Consider the following 19,762-nt stretch of genomic DNA (forward strand, 5'->3'; position numbering starts at 1 on the left):
GGCAGGTCTGTAGGGCTCTTAATTCCTAGATCAGTTGCATGAATTTTCTATGGAAAGCGGAGGGGAGTCCTTTCTGACCACTCAGTAGATGGGTAACGTGGGCTGAGAGGTGAACATGATGCAGCATTTGTTTAGCCCAAAGGGAAGCTGATAAAAGAGCTGTGAGGAAAGGGGGTTGAGGGTAAAAGACTTTGGGAGCTGAAGGAAGGGTGGCATTGTGCAAGAACTATTTCAGAAGGAGCAATAGGATATTGGCACTTTGGAGTGTATAGGAACCTAGAAATAAATAGTTGAGGTGATTACTAATAGTGGTAGCAAAGAATGTGGACTACTAGGTATGAATGGAAAGAAAGTTACTAATAGCTTGAATTGTGTAATGCTTTCCTTCAGTACATTGGAATTTATCATGTGACTAGAATACTGTCTTGAATTACCCTCTAATCATTTCCTAGGCTTTCTACGTTTTCCTTCAGAAGGACAGACCCATTCCATATACAGATGTTCTTTGAATTACAATAAGGCTGTGTCTCGATAAATCCGTTGTAAATTGAAAATATCCTAAGTTGAAGATGCATTTAATACACCTAACCTATTGAGCATCACAGCTTAGTCTAGCCTACTTAAATGTGCTCAGAATCCTGGGCAAAATCATCTAATGCAAAGCCTAGTTTATAATCAGGTATTGACTCTTTCACATAACTTGTTGAATACTGTGCTGAATGCATATCACTTTTTCACCATTATAAAGTTGAAGAATCGTAAGTAGAACCATCTTAAGTTGGGGACTGCCTGTGTTTTGTTTCTCCCGTGAGGTGTTAAGAAGAAAAATCCGTTCCACTTACCACCTCCTCTCTCTGCTCCCACACATACATTAAAAATTTCTTTGGGGATGGGACTGGAGCATCTTGAAATTTTACAAAGCTCCACCCTCAGCTTGTGCACACAGTTGGGCAAATTATTCTTGATAGATAATTTGGCTGGAAAGTTCAATAGCAAAGATTGGAAATCAATTTTCTTTCTTCTCCAGAGTCCCAGAATCTAAGTTTGCAATTTTCACTTTACTAAGAGTAAACAGAGGTTGAAGTGATTTATCTAAAGCAGGAAATTGTAAATTCATATTTGAATTGTAAACATTGAAAAGGAAGGGACAAGGTCAGTGTAGCTTTTTGGTAAGGCATCATGTGCATTTTTATTCTTCAAAATTACAAACTGATGTCCGATGGCATGCTTTGATACTGCTGCCTGCTGCCTGTGTTGCAGAGTGCCTGTCATTCATTCCCAAGCCAGCCATTAACACCAAGCCATGTGTCCTGCTTGAATTTGTTTAGTATTTATGTGAAATTTTCTTGCCCATCACAGGCACCACATTAGATCTTCATCTTTTCATGTCTAGTTTCCCAAAGCCATTTTTTATATTAAAAAATTACTCTAATTCTAGTGTTTTAAATGATAAAATCTGTGTCACAAAGTCTACGGTCCTTGAACATATTGCTTAACCTGTTCTTTTTGTTTGTTTGTTTTGTTTTTTTTTTGAGACGGAGTTTCACTCTTGTTACCCAGGCTGGAGTGCAGTGGCGCAATCTCGGCTCACCACAACCTCCGCCTCCTGGGTTCAGGCAATTCTCCTGCCTCAGCCTCCCGAGTAGCTGGGACTACAGGCGTGCACCACCATGCCCAGCTAATTTTGTATTTTTAGTAGAGACGGGGTTTCACCATGTTGACCAGGATGGTCTCGACCTCTAGACCTCGTGATCCACCCATCTTGGCCTCCCGAAGTGCTGGGATTACAGGCGGGAGCCACTGCGCCCGGCCTTCCGCCATGATTTTAAGTTTTCTGAGACCTCCTCAGCTATGCTGACCTGTGATTCAATTGAATCTCTTTACTTTATAAATTACCCAGTCTCAGGTGTGTCTTTATTAGCAGTGTGAGAATGGACTAATATCCTATCATCTCCTCTGGCTACTACCAACTCTTCTCTTTGTTCATAGACTTCTTGAAAGAGTTGCCTGTGCTTAGTATGTCTGCATTTTCTTACCTCTTGTGCATTCCTCAGTCTGTTCCTTCTGGCTTGGTCTACTACCAAATCAGCTCTTACTAAAGCCACTTATGACCCCTCTGCTACCACACCCAGTGGTGTTTTCTAGTCTTCATCTAGTTGAGCTCTGAGAAGCATTCTTTCTTGTTGGCCCCTCTCTCTCTTGGTTTCTGAGGGTTTCTTTCTCCCTCTCTCATGGCCTCTTCTCTGTTTCCTCTGTAAGTTTATTTTCTTCTACTTGGCCATTAGAACTCAGCACTTCTTCAGGTGCCCAGTCTTAGGTCCTCTTATCTTCTACCTCTGTATTCTGTCCTTAGGTGTCTCTCCTACTCTTGTGGTTTCATTTATTAGCAATGACTCTCTTATACACACACACACACACACACACACACACACACACACACACACTCTGAATATTCTTTATCAGAAATCCAAAATGTCCAAAGGCTTTTGAGGGCCAACATGAGATCACAAGTGGAAAATTCCACACCTGACCTCATGTGATGGGGTTGCAGTCAAAACATAGGTGCGTAACACACAGTTTATTCACTGTCCACAAAGGAAAAGAGACCCCCTAGTCCCCTTCAGGTGCAGTGAATCTTTTCTGTGCATGTTCAGATTCCCCCATATGAGTATGTCGACAGAGGATAATAAAACAGCAGGTGTTCAGGGCATACATGACAGTAGCAGGTTCCCCATGATACCCTGCACAGGACCAAGACCTGCATGCATTACTCACTGTGTTTTTGGTTTTTCGTTTGCTTGTTTGTTTTACTTATTCTCACCTTTGAGGTGTAAAGATAATGTTTGAACGTGTCAGAAAGATCTGCAGCTACCCTTTTGAGCAACAGTGGTAAGAAACACAGGAAGTATTTATGTTGATCTGTAGCACAGAAAGTCAAGCTGTTAGAGAAACTGGATGTGGTGTTAAGTGTGAAGTGTCTTATAGAAGAGTATAGCGTTGATGTGGCCATTGTACATGACCTGAAGAAACAGAAGGCTAAGTTATATGCTGAAAGTAATAAACACACATAAATAAAAAGTAGAAAGACACTGCATAGCGCTGAAAGTGAAGATCTCAATTGTGTATTGAAAGAGTGGATCCTGTCAGTGTCGCAGTGAACACTTGCCACTTCAGCAGAAGCTGATGGTGAAAACAAGCAAAAGTCTATCACAGTGAACCAAAAATGGAGGGAAACTGTGAACATTCAGGCTGGTTGCAGACATTTAGGAACAGACACAGCAATTTAAAAAAATTGTGGTGATAAAGTATCTGCTGACTATGAAGCAGCCGAGAAATTTATTGAGTTTGTCAAGGTCATCACTGATGAAAATCTGACACAGATCAATTCTGTAATGCTGATGAAACATCAGTGTTTTGGCATTATTGCCCTAGAAAGACACTGGCTGCAGATGATGAGGCAGCTCCTACAGGAATCAAGGGTGCCAATATCAGAATAACTGCTGAGATGTGCTAATGCAGCAGACATGCGTAACTGTAAAATTCCTGTGATAAACAAAAGCTTGCATCCTCCCCATTTTGAAGGAGTGAATTTCCTACTTGTTCATGATTATGCTAACAAAAAGACCTGGATCACTAGGTGATTGCTTACCAGCAGCATATAAATTTAGAGTCAGGAATGATGGTGATGCTAAGCACTGCAGATTGTGCACATGGGTGGCTGAGATAGCAGCACCTTTGCTTTCTGATGGAGCCCTGCACACTAACTTTGTTTCATTCACAAAATTATTTAAAATGTTGTCTAAAGTTACTTTCAGGACTGTCTATAAGTGTAGATGAAGCATAAATAAATTTTATGTTTAGACTTGGGTCCCATTCCCAAGATATCTCATTATATATATTCTAGTATTCTGAAATCCAAAAAAATGATCAGAAATCTGAAACCCTTTTTGTACCAAGCATTGTGGATTTATGTGTGTGTGTGTGTGTGTGTGTGTGTGTGTGTGTGTGTGTGTGTAGGTAGGTGGGTGGGTAGGAAGGTAGATACATTGACATCTCAGACTTTTATACTAGAGCTTCAAACCCATATTTTCATTTGCCAAATGTATCTGTAATTCATTATGTCCAAAACCAGACCCATGATTTTCCCCCACTCCATCTTGGTCCTTTTCCAGCATTCTTGGTCTGTGTAGAAGACTCCCCATCCAACCAGCGATGCGACCGAGAACCCAGGATCCATCTTCCTTTCTCCCTTCTCCTCTTTGTATCTAGCACATCATCAAATCTTGTTGATTTTATCTCCTTCATATCTTTCAGTTTTGTTTTACTTCACTGCTTTGCTACCCCTTTCCCCCAATCCTGAGCCGTCATCACTTATTTGGACCACTGTAGTAGCCACCTAGCTTGCCTGGCCACATCCACGCTTGCCCTGTGTGGCCTTTCTTCCATTCACTGTTGCAAGAATGTTCCTTCTGAAACTGAAATCTAATAATGTTATGCTGCTACACAGAGCCCTTCAGTGTCTTCCTCGTGCAACTAGATAAAAGACACGATCCTTTACATCCTGAAACGTTTGAGTTGGCTCACTTTGTCCCTCCTTCTCAAGCCTTACCTTGGTGCAGTGCTCACCCTTGTTTCCTTTGTCATAGCCACATAGCCATGGCTGTCTTCAGTCACTCATTCTTGGCGTTCTTTTCCTCCTCATTATTTTCATCAGTCATCATCATGATCATTATTGCTTTTACACATGACACTCTTCCCAACTTGTTCTCAGAGCTTTTGACACCACCTCTCTCGAAGATATCTTTCTCTAACTTCCCCTATAACAAACCCATATCATTGTTGCTCTTTGAGCCCTGGACACAATTCTTCTCCTTCAGTTGCTGTTTTGCATTTATTTGCGGAATTATTTCATTATTTGATTATTTATCTCTCTCTTTGACATTTTTTAAAGCTCTGTAAAGGCAAAGCATACGTCTGACTTGCTCAACTCTGTATCCCCTCTGTATATCATAGCGACTGGCATAAGTAAGTGTTCATTAAATATTTGCTGAATGAATGAATGAATAGTGGCAGCTTGTAAAAATGAAGCAAATTTTTAAATTCACCAGGTTTGTTGAGTACAGATGCTCAGTAGAAGAAAGGAAAGGAAACCAGCCTTAATGGACCCCTTTTTATGTGCCAGACTGTTGACTCACGTTATCTAGATGGAAACAATAAATCGTCATAATAATTTTGCTTTCTTTTATAACTCCTTATAGGGCTTTTTATGTGTATTTCATGCAAATAACATGGGTGGCAAGATTATTTTCAATGATTTAATACAATTTGAAATATGTCTCTGAAATACTATTCTATTTTTCCATTAACATATTTTAGCAATTTTAAACTTGCATGGCTGGGCATTTGATTAACAGTAAAAAAAAAGAAGAATTGGAAATGTAATTAACACCTGGAGTATGATTGCTTTATTAATCTCTAATGTAACTTTAACAGCATTAAATATACATATATCCTAGACATAGCTGGTTAGCTTTTGGCTTTCTGTGCGGCACACCGCTCTGATTCCTAGTCATAAAATGCATGGGAAACACCCTTTTTAATCATGGTAATGGTGCCTTGCCGTAATTGGAAAAAATACAAAAGCAATATTACGTGACAGGGATAAGCAGATTGTAGAGTGGATAAGATCTGCTGCTGCCCTTCTAGGGCTCCTAAAGCTATCTTTTCCTCCTCTTCATAGTGACTTCGTTTCTGCTAAATAATGACAACCACTAAAACCAACCCATGTCAGTTACTCCCTACGGCTGTGATTTAAACCCATTAGGTTTTAACCATATTGAATTTGAAACTCCCTTGAGCTGTCCAAACAATACATCGAATAGGCAGGTGGATATGCTGGCCTGAGCTCCAGAATAGATATCTGGTGTTGTATTTCTTGCAGGGGCCAGGTAAAGATATTATCCAAGCAAGAGGCTAGTGAGTGTGGTCAGCCAGAGGTCACCTCTGCAAAGGAGGCAACCCTCTGCAGCCCAGGGATTTTTGCCAAGTGCAAACAAAGATCTACTGATACCATATCGTAGGAATTTTGAAGAAATGCTGGAACAGTATGAAGACTTTTATGTGAACTCTCCAGATTTTTAACTCTTGCCAACTAAAGATTTTGTTTTTGAAATGTGACAGGGAACACAAAATGGGCTGAATTTTTTCCTCTGGCCACCAGTTTGTGACCTCTCATCTAAACTCTCATCCTGGTTCTCCAGTCTTCATAGTCTGTTTCATCTATCCATTATTGATTCCTGATGCTGTTTCAAACGTCCTGAACTTTGTGGATGGACATGACTCTTGAGCATAGCAGGCCATTCTCCTGTCTATAGATTAGCCTCTCCCTGCAGTTGCCCCACATGGAACACTTCTCTTGCCCTCTGGTTATCCAGTGAGACCCAGCTTAGGTCCTTGGTGCAGAAGCCCGTGCCTAGCTACTCCAGGCTGCACTCGTCACTTAATCACACATTGAGCTAAGTATACTAGACACTTAGGCACTCACATGTCATTCTTCATGGCTGTCAGTGCATGTGTCTTGTCTTTACTGATGCTCTGAGGCATTGTAGACTCTCATACACGGATGGGACCATACACGTGGACTCTCACACATGGATGGGACTTGAGAAGAGACAATGAATCTCTTCTGCAACATCGTTTCTCTTACACACCTCTGGTGACAAGGGGCTCACAGCCCTGCAGGTACCTGTGCCCGCCTTAAATAGCTGTGACTCTAGAATGGGTTTGTTTGCTTCATCAAGCTGAATTTGCCTCTTCATGCTTTTGTTTTTCTTGGGCATATTCCTTGAATTCTTTTGCCCTTTGTGCAGTTGTTTTCTAAATAAGGAAGACTCTGTCAATCAAAAGGATGCTTTCTTGTATGTTGAATGTGGAATTTTAATAGGGTTTTGACAAGAAGCAGTGTTTTTATTTGGAAATAGACCATACGTGTACACAAGTCCTTTCCTGTCAAATTCTGGAGAAGATGTTAGTAACAGTTATCTATACTCTGCCAATTCCATCATGTTTTCTTCTGAAAGCACTTTTCTTTTGAGATTTCTACTTTTATCAGCATCCATAAACATTTCTCAAGTTGTGACCATATGCTTTGCTTGCTATAACCTCTCTTTGGAGAACTGGTTTCTTTTTTATTCCAGACAATTGAAAGTCTATTTATCTGTCTGTTAAGTTTTAAATCTAATATAATATGTTATAATGCTTATATTCATCACTTCTCCTGGATGTTATGAATATTTGGATATTATGTATGTTGTAACTCTCAGCTGTAAAAATAAAGGCATTTGCAGATTTGACATTGGCTTCAGTAAGCAGACTTTTGAGACTAAAGCTTTCCCTTATTATTTTATAATACACTGGAAATTACATTTCAACAGTGGAATTCCATGTTATGATAATGGCAACTGACCATACTGCTTACTGTAAATTCATTACTGTTTTTGTGTGTTCTCAGGTGCTGTGATTCTCTTGGGAAGAACCAATATGTTTCGCTTTAACCATCCCAAGGAAGCTGCCAAGCTCAGGGAGAAGAGGAAGGTGAGGGACATGGTGTCTCTAGGAGGGAACCACTGATTGGATGTGGGGATGAGTGGGTGGTGGTCACTCTCATTCCAACCTTTTGACTTCCTGGGATGTAGAACCACTGGACAAGTAGTTTTGCAACCTGGATTGATTCTAGGGAGATTGTTTCCCAGCAGATGGGTGGCTGATGAAGTAAGAGAGCAAGCAAGTGAATTCCAGAGCAGACAGGAGAAACTGCCCCTTCTAGATCCTTCTCTTCAGCCTTCCACCCTTACCACCAAGGAATTGGACGTCATTTTGCCTTAGGTGGAGAGTGACTTCCTCTAATCAGCATCTGTTAGGAATTAACCCAACATTGGAGTCACATTCATCTAAAATCAGCCACAGTAAATGGATTTTTCATTGAGGTGGGAAGCAAGAGCAGGTGTGGGCTTAGGACAACTGGGAAAGACTTCGGTTTAACTGGAAGGGGACGTCTAATGGGCAGTTTAAGTGCTGATGGGTAAGGGAGCTGAGGACCAGTGAAAGGAGGAAAGAAATCTGTTCAGGGATGTCATGGCTGGTCCTTAGACTGAAGAAGATAATAAAGGCTACAACTAACATTTCTATGAGCCAGGAAGGGTGCTAAACTTGTACATACGTTCCACCACTTTATCTGTGCAGCAGCTGCTAATACCCCCAGGCTGTCACCCCCAGGTCAAGATGAGAAACAGACCAAGAGTGACTCTCCCTAACTTGTTCTGTAGCCAGCAAGCGGGGAGCCTTGGGTGCAGCACTGACTTGAATACCAGAAGCATTTGCCCTTGACCGCTGGTTACCCAGCCTCTGGTTTCTGTCTCCTTTATAAGAAGTGCCTGAGGTTGCCAGTGCCCTAGATGGAAAATAATGAGAAAGCTGCAGACCTCAGCCTTCTCCTGGGTGGCTCATTCTAGCCAGTGGAGCCTCTTATCTGCTCCAGCCCAGGGTCTCCCTAGAGGGTTGTTTTTGGTACAGTTTCAGAGGAACAGAGGGAACAAACATGTTTGCCAATAGCTTCCCATGGAAGCAAAATAGGTCAGGCTCTTACTTTTGATCTCCCTTCACCTCTCCTGCCTTCATCTTTTATCGCTCCATTAAGTGTGAGCGAGTGTTGTTGATTACAGGAGACTGCTGCCTGCCAGGCAATGGAGGATGACAAAGATACTGTGACCCCTTTCCTCAACTTTAACTGGTTGGGGAGACCAACTGGACTGTGGAATTCCTGGTGAATTTCCCCAGTCCTGGAAGGCCAAGTCCCTGCTGTGCTTAGCAGAAGGCTTGGGTTTGAAATGTACCAGGGCTTTACTGCCCCAATCTGCTTTCCTCAGATAGACCAGTTAATTGTGGTGTGTGTTAATTAGGAGCGTGTGCACCTCATTGTCTGTCACACGTTGGAAGCAATGAGTTCAGACCAGTGGCCTTTTCTTCTCTGCTAAGGTAACCACTCTGCCCTGTGTCTGCTCTTAGAGTGGCCTTCTGTCCTCCTTCAGCTTGTCCATGACCGACCTCTCGAAGTCCCGTGAGAACCTGTCTGCAGTCATGTTGTATAACCCTGGGTGAGTGAACAGCAGCGTCTCCTTCCCTGTGAAGATCACTTTTGCATTTATTGTGCCAACTGCATTATAGTCACAAGATAAAAATAAAACTTCTGCAATGATGCCGTCTTATCAAGCCAGCCACCATCATTTTCCGAGTTCCTTTCCAGCCCTTGCTATATATGTGCATAATTTTACTTAGTTATAATCACAACATAAACGGGATTGCGTTTTCGGATTTTTCACTTAACAGCATAATAAGCATTAGCAAGAGTTATTACAAGCTTCAGTATCATTTTCATAACTGTCTAATATTTTAGAGTTTGATTACTCAGCGCGTGATCCCTTTGGCTTACGCACTTCTATCTCGTTGTATAAATTATTTGTAATAACAGAGGCAGCCTGGTTCTTAAGCCATCCAGTAGTGCGGGAAATTATCTTCACTACTTCAAACACTAGGGGACTGCTGAGAGTGCAGATGAGAGTGTTGTAAATGGACTTAGTGACGAGGTGACCTTGGACAGTCACCTTAACTCATGTCCTTAGTGGCTTCATCAATAAAAGGACAGTGATAATGAAGATGCCTAAAAGCAGGGAACTTTGGGGGCCCTTTCAGTTGTGTGAGGTTCTATACTTTTATCTTTCTTACCAGGATAATCGCATGTAAAGTAATGGAGGTAAATCAAATGGCTATAAAGGTGAGAAAAAATAACAAGAACAACATTTTCTAGAACTGTCATTTATTTAGTAGTTACTCTATGCTAGGCACTCCGCCAGGCACCTTGAATCCGTGATCTTTCAAATCTCACAAGCCTATTTCTGTTTTACATATGGGGAAATGTTAATACATTTACTCTCCGTCAGTTTCATAATTAGAGCTGAGGCATGCATCCAGGTCTGTCTGACTCCATCACTCATGCTTTGACTCCGTTGCTGCTTGCCTTACTGCAGCTACGGGGCTGGTTCCATTTTCCATTGCTCCCTCTCCGCCAACCCTGGCATTTCTCGGAAACATCAAGCCGTGTGCAGAAAGGCATTCACTCCTTCAGCCCAACCCAGTGTTCTGATTTGTGGAAAGCAGATACCTAAAAGGAATTCCTTTAGTATGATAGGAGGGGTCCTTCATCACATTTCTGGATTCCTCGTTTTCTAGGCCACAAGCTGAAGCCCAAATCCGGTACCTGCTTGAACTTAAGAAAAGAAGTCAGGTAGTGCAACCTTGTGGCTGTGGACTCGGCCCTCCCTCCATCCAGGATTTCTGGAAGCACCAGCAGTTGACTCCCTTGTGTCAGCCTTCCTCTTTCCCATTCAGCCTTCTCATTTTGTTACATCGTCACTGAGGGAAGTTGCGCTCATTAAATAATTCTGTCCTGAAATAAGCCATATCAGTCAGACCTCTGAAATGGGAGAACACGCTCAGAGCAACTGAACGATAGTGCTTCGAAAGGCACGTTTTGTTGTCGGTCTTTAACTCCTTACAGTAGTTTTAGCAGTTGCCTTTTGTTGTGACTGAGATGGAATTGCTTATGTGTAAGTTTAATGTAATATACAGATCTTTAGTGTTTATTTCAGCTTAAATAGTGCGATCGCATCTGTTAAATATTGTCTAGTTAAATTGTCCTGTGATATGAAAGTGCTGGCTTGGAAGTGTCTCCTGGCCCAGCACCCAGTTAGTTAATCCTGGGATCCAGGTACCACCTTTATTATCCTCCACAGTGGTGGCGCCTTTTAATTCAAAACCATTTGATAATGTAATATGGCTGTTCAGCGGCTTTGGAAACCAAGAAGTAGTCTTCACGTAGCCTCTCCTTTGACTACGGTGTCACTAGCCATGAGCCCCTCTTTGCCTTGCGTGTACATGTGGGATGGAAGTCTTTTTTCTCCCCAAACAGGAAAAAGTATAGTTCTCTTTAATGCCATTTTTTTTGGTGTTAGTTTTTAAGTTCAGATAGTTTCTCTCAGTGTTTACAAAGTGCAGGTCAAAGTATACGAGTTTTCATCTTCAAAACTTTTCAGTGACTTTCTATGGTCTAAAAGGTGAAGTCCCAGCCTGCGCCAGGTCACGTGGGCTGTTCACTGTGTGATCTCCTCTCCCACCTCCCTCCAGGTGTCTGGGCTCCAGGATTCTGCTATTGTTTTTACTGCTCAGTCACATGTGGATTAGCCTGTGCCCCTGGGGCTTTTCCTTTGCTAGTTTCAGGGATGCATTTTTGCCTGGCTACCTACTCGGCATAATACAGCTGATCTCTGCCGTGGAAGCTATTCCTGATTTTCTTCCCCAAAACCAAAAATCAGTGTCCCTTATTCACTGTACGTTGCTCCATTTCTTTCCTCCTTATTTTAGCCTTCTTTGTAATGTACATTCATCTATCAACAAATCCTCTCTCAATGCTGCCTGTGAACCAGGCCGGATTCCAGGACAGGGGCACCACTGTTAGTAATCCTGAGGTCAGGTTGGGTGCTTGTCGAAGGAGAGACACAATCAACAGATAACTTAAAAATAAATCCAGAAAGTGAAAATGAAAAGAAATCCAATGTCTTGGGACAGTGGTCGATGGAGTGATCAGGAATGAAGAAGGGGTGTTTGGTCGAAGACTTGCATGGAGAGAAAATGACACTTAGAAAGGGGGAGAATGGAAAGCATTGAGACAGAAGGGGAAAGCACGTGTGATGGCATCAAAGTGAGAAGTGAAGAGAGGGCCGGGGTCGGTGCGACACAGTAAGCGAGAAGAAAGAAGAGTGCTGCAAGTGAGGGTGGGGGCGTCAAGGGCCAGCTAATGGAGGGTCGTCAAGCAGTTGGAAGGGGTTTGACTTTTTTCAGAGAGCTGGCAAACCACTAGAATTATTTAAGCAAGAGAGTAACCCGAAGATGTACTTAATACCAATATTAGGATGTAAACCACTTGGAGAATGTGGCATAGAAGCAGAAGACCATTTAGAAAGTTATTTCCACCGGGCGCGGTGGCTCAAGCCTGTAATCTCAGCACTTTGGGAGGCTGAGGCGGGTGGATCACGAGGTCAGGAGATCGAGACCATCCTGGTCAACATGGTGAAACCCCGTCTCTACTAAAAATACAAAAAATTAGCTGGGCATGGTGGCGTGTGCCTGTAATCCCAGCTACTCAGGAACTGAGGCAGGAGAATTGCCTGAACCCAGGAGGCGGAGGTTGCGGTGAGCCGAGATCGCGCCATTGCACTCCAGCCTGGGTAACAAGAGCGAAACTCTGTCTCAAAAAAAAAAAAAAAAAAAAGAAAGTTATTTCCTTAATGGTGTCTTGGATCTGCATTTTAGCCATAGACATGGCGCAAAGTGGAATCGAGGAATTAAGAGCGACTCCCAGGATTCAGGTTCAAACAGCTGCTGCAGGTGGTACACTCTTTCCTGAGATGGGGGAGACAGGGCGGACAGGCCTGGGCCAGCAGTTGGGTAAGAATTCTGCTTATGTATCATTCCTATTAGAATGGAAGCTTTTTAAGATTAGGGGCCTTGTGTAGTTATTTTCTGTATAAGGTGTCATTCATATAACATGTTTAATAAAAATTTTGTAAACAGATTAAGAGTAACATTTTAGTAAGACACATGCATCCCTTTGGGAAAGGTTTTTAAAATTTCTCTGGGCGTGGATGTTCCAAATATTGGAAAGAGACATATTATGCAGAGGTATGTTTCTGTGGTTTAGATCAAGTCCCAGTGGATGCTGCAGTTACTTGAATAATCTCAAAATCATGTTCAGGATCTTTAAGCCATGGGTGCAAATAGAGCCTTGTGATGAAATGAAGAATTAGGCCAAGGTAATCAGAGCATTCAGGAGAAGCAATCTGTTTTAGACTGAATTATAGGTGGTTCTGGATGCATCCAACGCTACCATGATGTAGCCTGTTCACCTGGCTTCAAGTGTACATTTTGTCTCTGCTACCCCCTGCGTTACTCATTGATACAAATTCAAATAAAATTTGTGTAATGCTTTTTCATACTTTCTTTGTCTCTGGCTCCCAGGCCCCTTCAACTTGCCACCTGCTACAGAGAGTAATTGCCCATGAATTTTAGGTGCTTGAGGGGTGGGTGTTCAGGGCCAGGCCTTCAGTTAGCATTCTTCCCCAGTGTAATGATTTCTAAGCATACAGTTCAGTAGTGTGAAGTGCATTGGCATTACTGGGCAACCAATCTCCAGGACACATTTCATCTTATAAAACTAAAACTCTGTACTCGTTAAATATAACCTCCATTCCCTCCCTCCCCCAACTCCCGACAATCAGCACTCAACTTTTATCTCCATGAGTTTAACTACTTTAGGTACCTCATATAAGTAGAATCATACGATGTGTGTCCTCTTCTCACAGGCTTATTTCACTTAGCATAATGTCTTTAGTTAAGGTTTATCCACCATGTAGCCTGTGTCAGAATTTCCTTTCCTTTTTCTGGCCAAATTAGATTCCATTGTATGGATAGACCACATTTGGTTTATCCATTCATCTGTTGATGGACTCTGATTGTTTTCACCTTTTGGCTGTTGTGAGTAATACTGCTATGAACAATGGTGTCCATCTATCTGTTTGAGTCCTTGATTTCAATTTGTGTGAGTATATACCCAGAAGTGGAATTGCTGGATCATATGTTAGCTCTTTTTTTAATTTTTCAAGGAACTGCTATGTTGTTTTCTACAGCCGTTGCACCATTTTGCATTCACACCAACAGGGCACGAGAGTTCGTTTCTCCACATCCTCACCAACACTTACTATTTTCTGTTTTTATAGTATATATCAAAGTGTCTGTGAGGCAGTGTCTTACTTACTGTATTCTTGTCATCTTTATTTTCTTCTTCTATTTTCTCAAAAGTGTCCAGTTTTGAAAATAGCGTATAAAAATACAGAAAGAAAATCTCAAAATGTAGTTCCCCCAGTAAGTATAGTAAATAAATGGTGAATGTAAATCTAACCTGGATGGATTTCCTGATGATTGCGTGACCTCTCTCACATTCTGCCAAGTTCAGTTCAGCTAGCTCATTTGCATGTTTCTCAAAACCCAGTCAGTGGTACAAGTCCAAAGAGTCCCTGTAGCCAGGGAACAGTGTGATCATTCATCCTTGCATTGGAAGGAATTGCTGTGATTTCTCAGGAGTTGGCTGAGCAGCACAAGCCCTGGAGAAGCTCCCAAGGATACTAGAAGTGAGGGTTTGGACTGAAGCAGCAGTGGGAAGAACCCAGAAGGGTGAGCTGCAGAGATAGGTCAGGGAGGCACGAGGTTTGGATGATTAATTGGATTGGGATGTAATGAAGGAAAGGATGTTGACTTCCAGTTTCTAGCTTCGGTAACTGGTTGGGTGCTGCATGCCACCCAGCTGAAACAGAAATATGGGAGGAGGAGGAGCAGGCTGTCAAGAGGAAGGGAGGATAATGAGTACAACCTTCAAAAACTAGGCCCTGGGCCTTGAACTTTCTCCTCTAAGTGACTATGTGTTTGAGGACTCTGTCAGCAATCAAATGCCCCGTGGGAAGAACTTGGGTTTAAGTGGCCTGTCAAAGGCGGTATTTTTCCACTTGGAGAATGAAGGCAGGTCCCCCTATTGAATAAAATAGATGTTCACAGCCCTGCCGTTTACCTCATTCATTCAGTGGTGCTTGAGGGCCCATCATTTGTCCAGCCCTGTGCTGGGGCTTTGAGGTGAGACAGACCAAGGCTCAGTCATCTCGGAGCATGATTTAGTGAACAGGGAAGACACTTGTAAAGCCTATCAGAAATCAGGACAGTGGTAGCATTATCTATGCACATGCCAGACTTGATTAGTTTGGAGGTCTTTAACTTAGGGAAACTGCACATGTCACCCCAGACCCATGCTCCCAATGCATCACAGCTCTTCATAACTCACCTCCTGGGGCACCTGCATGGTCACCGAGCCCTGTGAGCAGTCTTGTAGCTTCAGCAGGTGACCGAGCCCTGCTGAGAAGTGCAGAGTTTGGAGACCCTCACCCACATTTGCCTTGTCATCTCTCCAGGACTAGTTTGAACAAAGAGGGATCAAGAGCGTGGATGGCACCTCCTGCTCACACAGACTTGTTTCAGAGCTTTCTTCCGCTCTGTGCTTCTTTCCCCGTCTTAGGCCAGTGTGCACACACACACACACACACACACACACACACACACACACACACACACCTTCTGGGCTGCTCCTTCTCTGTGCTAAGCTCTCGTGCTGGCTTCCGCCTGACAGTGTGGGGACTCCTCTCCCTTGCTGCCCAGGTCCCCGTGCAGCAGCTGCTTTCCTGTCGGTTGATAGCAGTCATCACCCACTCTGTCCCTTGGGAATTGTTTTCCTTCCCCAGCTGGCTCCACATGGGGACTTTGTCTTCCTAGCACGCTTCCTCTTGTTGCCTCCACCTTCAGCAAGCATATGAGGATCTTTCACTCTGAGACATGGTGCTGCCCATCACTGTGAAAGAACATGTAGGACAGATGTTTTTTTTTTCACTTAAATGGACAATGTGGTCAATACATGAGGAGCAGCAAACCTTGCAGAGCTCTGATTGGCACAGTTCCCACTCTGCTTCCTGTCTGTATCTGATGGCAAGGGGAAGACCTGTGGGCCTGTCCTCACCGTGAACCCGAGGAAGGAACTCACCACACCTCCTTAGCCCTTCCTGGTCACGCCCTCCTCCTCTTCTCAGCATCTGGCCTGACCCCTCAGTACTGACCAGGTGGTGGCTTCCAAGCTTCAACCTGATCATCTCTGACTTAGTTCTCCAACGTTATCTTCAGTCGCTTTCCACCCGGAACTTTATCCTGTGATTGACGGGGGGCACACCTCTCTCCAGGCCTCTGCATCCGTAACACTGTCTGTGACTCCTTCCCCGTCTTCTTCCCTTGGCCAGTCCTCTTCCTCTTTTAAGCTGAGCATAGACTCGTATCCTCAGGAAGCTTTCTGGGCATTGCCAGTTGGAGCTAAGTGTCTCCTGTGTATCCTCTTGCAGGCATTTTGTGCATTCCTGTATCGGCTCTTTCCAAATTCGTTTCTCTGATGTGTATGCATTGAATTGATGTAGGCCTCTTGAGGACAGGCACTATGCTTCACTTATCTTTGAATCTCCAGAAGACCTCATGGAGTGGGCACCTCACAAATGCTCACTGAGCTGTAGGTTTTGGCCAGCAGATGTGCTCTCAGCACAAAGGGTGTGTCTGCTGTCTCCCAGGCCTGCCCAGGTCTTTTGTTAGTGGTCCTTGTGCACTGTTTCCTATATCCATATTACCTGGCCCCTATCTTTGTGAGTCTCTCACCCACACATAAGTGATTCTACACATTTGGTGGGGTTACAATTTACATACCTCTTGGTTTCTTTGGTATTGTGTAGACCTGAGTGTGTTTTTTGCAATTGACTAAAAAATTGCTGCCTAGTACTCAGGTTTTCGCAGAGTAGAGCTCTCCGAAAGAATGATGACTGGTTTGCAAATTATTGTATCCAGTAAGCTCCAAGTTATCTTCAGAGCAGTGTGATTTTCGTCTTTGTTCAGCAGGCAGTCTACTAATTTTCTAAACAGACCATGTCTAAAATAATACCCTGTGCTCTGAATTATAGTAAGAATTGCAGTTTCAAAAGCAAAGTTCTTGTTGCCCAAGAACATTGTATCAGCCTGACTGGGCACACAGAGTTGGAACATGGTTTTGGAAATTACTCCTGGCCCATACCTCAAGCTCCCTGGAAGCCGTGATTTGTACGCACACATGCGTGATACTTGGTGCCAGATAATTTTTGGATTAGGCAGAGAAGCCTGGTGACTTCCTTTGGGAGTTAGCTCCACGTTGGAGAGGTGCCCAGCCAGGGTCTTTGCCAGGAGATAATTTTCCTCCAGGGGAAACATTCCTCCTCAGCTGGTGCAGCGTCTTTAAGAAGAAACCAAGCCGACTGCTCAAGCTTCCTCTGCCTTGCTCTGAGACTGCAAACAGACAGCTAATTTGGCAAGATGCAGAAGCTTTCACAGCTTCTTGAAAGTGCTCAAAGCAAAATTAGATAACTTCCAAGCTCATTTCAGTCTTGAAAATAAAAGAATTTTTCACTGGCACATTAGGCTCCTCTGAGCACTAACCAGTGATGAGCCCATTTAAATGGATGCATTTGAATAATTAAACTCTGAAGAGGAGAAACATCTAGCTTTCAAACCTAGTTAGACCAAAACATATCAGAAATCAGGACCAAACCTATATCTGGTGAGCCATTGAAGGAGCGTCATCCTAGGAGCGCAGCAGCCCGAGGGGTCTGGTTAGCATCAGGGACAGTGCAGACCCAGCAGCCATGGAAGGCTCCTAACTCAGAGGATGGTCCACAGTTATTGATGATCATGGGAAGAAAACAGATGAGGAATACTTAAATTTATTTTTTACTTTAATATGTTCATTATGGGAAATTTAGAAATCAGAAACAAAACAAAGAAGTGACTACATTTAACATGTTACTGTATCTTGTAGCCTATACCTCCGTTTCTTCCACTGTCTCTGTCTCTCTATATGTAGATGTACACACACATTTATATATGTATATACATTCATATATATATACATTTATATTTTACATCTTTTACTAAGGTGGATTAACATTGGACTTGTGAGAGTTTTTTGCATTTACTATTTTTTCTTCCTAAATATTTTCCTACATTATTTTAATGCCCATGCAATATTCCATTGTCTGGCTATTCCATACCTCGGTGCTCCCTAGCCTTTTTGGCACCAGGGACTAGTTTCATGGAAGACAGTTTTTCCAAGGACTGGGATGGAGGAGGGGGTTGGATGGATTCAGGATGAACTCTTCCACCTCAGATAATTAGGGGGGTCTCATAAAGAGCAAGCACCCCAGATCCCTTGTGTGTGCAGTTCATGATAGGGTTTGCACTCCTATGCAAATCAAACGCTGGTACCCGTTCGCAGCCTGGGGGTTGGGGATCCCTGCCATTACCATATTTGACTTCTATTGGTAGGCATTTTGTTATCTAGTTTTTAACTATCACAAGTTAGTGGGCTGAAGAGCTTTGTAGCTAAAGCTTTGCATTTTCTCATGATTAATTCCTCAGAGGGGAGGAAGTAGAGGTAGAATCGCCAGGCCAGAGTGCATATAATTTTTTTTTTTTTTTTTTTGAGACGGAGTTTCGCTCTTGTTACCCAGGCTGGAGTGCAATGGCGCGATCTCGGCTCACCGCAGCCTCCACCTCCTGGGTTCAGGCAATTTTCCTGCCTCAGCCTCCTGAGTAGCTGGGACTACAGGCACGCGCCACCATGCCCAGCTAATGTTTTGTATTTTTAGTAGAGACGGGGTTTCACCATGTTGACCAGGATGGTCTCGATCTCTTGACCTCGTGATCCCCCCGCCTTGACCTCCCAATGTGCTGGGATTACAGGCGTGAGCCACCACGCCCTGCCCCAGTGCGTACAATTTCAAGGCTCTCGAGGCATATTCACAAATTATTCTACAGAATGTTTCTATCACTACCATTTCCACTGACAGATTAGACTATCTTTTTTTTTTTTTTCAAGCTGAAAATTGGCCTTCTTGGGGTGTTGAATGTGTCACTATAATTACACCCTCCTAGACACAGTTTTGGCTGTATTCACAGGCCCTAGAGTCTTGGGAATCTGGCTAATAGTGGCTGTCTCTAAAAGCATGCCCTGGGCATCCTGGTCATCACCAAAGACTCACCAAGCTCCTAATTCTTTCTGTGCTGAGCTACTTCCTATACTAGGATGCTATAGGAGATTAGCATCCGCCTTCCTAGTGCTTTCAGATTAAGCATGGAAATGGATTTCCGGAATGTGCAGCTGGATATAACTAGATTCCAAATGAAAAGTTTGGGGATTTGAATAGAAAAAGCCAAAGGAACCAAGGTGGTAGTGAGAGCTTCTCCCCAGATGACAACAACTATGTGAAAGGAAATAGTTTCATTTTGCTCCCTGTAGCCCTTCCCTGTTACTTTCATGTCTCCTTCCTTCTCTCCCTTCCCTTCCTTCCTTCCTCACCTCCTTTCTGCCTTCTCTAAACTTGGAGGATGAATACATCACACTAGGGGGAAAGTAAGGAGCACCATTGACAGGGTTATGCCCGTTTCGTACTGAGCCTTAGCTGTGGTACTGAGCCGTAGCTTTGCTGTCGGTAACTATACGGTCCCAGAAAACAGACACTGAATCTAGTTCGTTGTTTTGCTCAGTGCATAGCAGCACACCTGGAACTTAGACATCTAATAAACATGAACTAAGGGGAATGCATGTTTCCCTTTGCTTTATAACGATGTAGAAGGGGCTTCAGAAACAGAATCTGCTGATAGCTGGAGATACTCTCAACAAGGCGTGCCCCTTTGTTATACCCGGGCGAGTTAAGAAGTGCGCCGCACTCTTAGATTGAATTATGAGTCCTTTATTTTAGGTGGTGACCGAGAGGTGGCTAACGCCCAAAGTTCTCTAGGCCCTAAAGAAAGAGTCTGGGTTTTCTTATACCCCAGTTTGAAAAAGGCTGGGGAAACGTAGCTGAAGCAAGTTTTTCACAGAAGCAGAGTAAGCAAAAAGTTGAAAGATAAACTAGTACGTGAGAAATAAAACAGTGCCAGGTGCGAGGGCTAGAACTGTCATAAAAAGACATACAACTTATAGATATGAGGG

General features: G+C 43.2%; 1 protein-coding gene across 7 annotated transcripts in view; it reads left to right on the forward strand.

The window, feature by feature from the left end:
- KIF16B (kinesin family member 16B) overlaps positions 1-19,762 on the forward strand; it is a 314,783-nt gene that overhangs the window by 165,807 nt on the left and 129,214 nt on the right. For all 7 annotated transcript variants that reach the window (XM_039479728.2, XM_074406213.1, XM_074406210.1 and 4 more), the window contains 2 exons: positions 7,511-7,593; positions 9,064-9,152. In XM_039479728.2, the coding sequence (XP_039335662.1) occupies positions 7,511-7,593; positions 9,064-9,152 (172 nt within the window). The remainder of the gene's footprint in view (positions 1-7,510; positions 7,594-9,063; positions 9,153-19,762) is intronic.

The sequence above is a fragment of the Saimiri boliviensis genome, chromosome 9 (genome assembly GCF_048565385.1).
Source record: "Saimiri boliviensis isolate mSaiBol1 chromosome 9, mSaiBol1.pri, whole genome shotgun sequence".
Taxonomy (NCBI): domain Eukaryota; kingdom Metazoa; phylum Chordata; class Mammalia; order Primates; family Cebidae; genus Saimiri; species Saimiri boliviensis.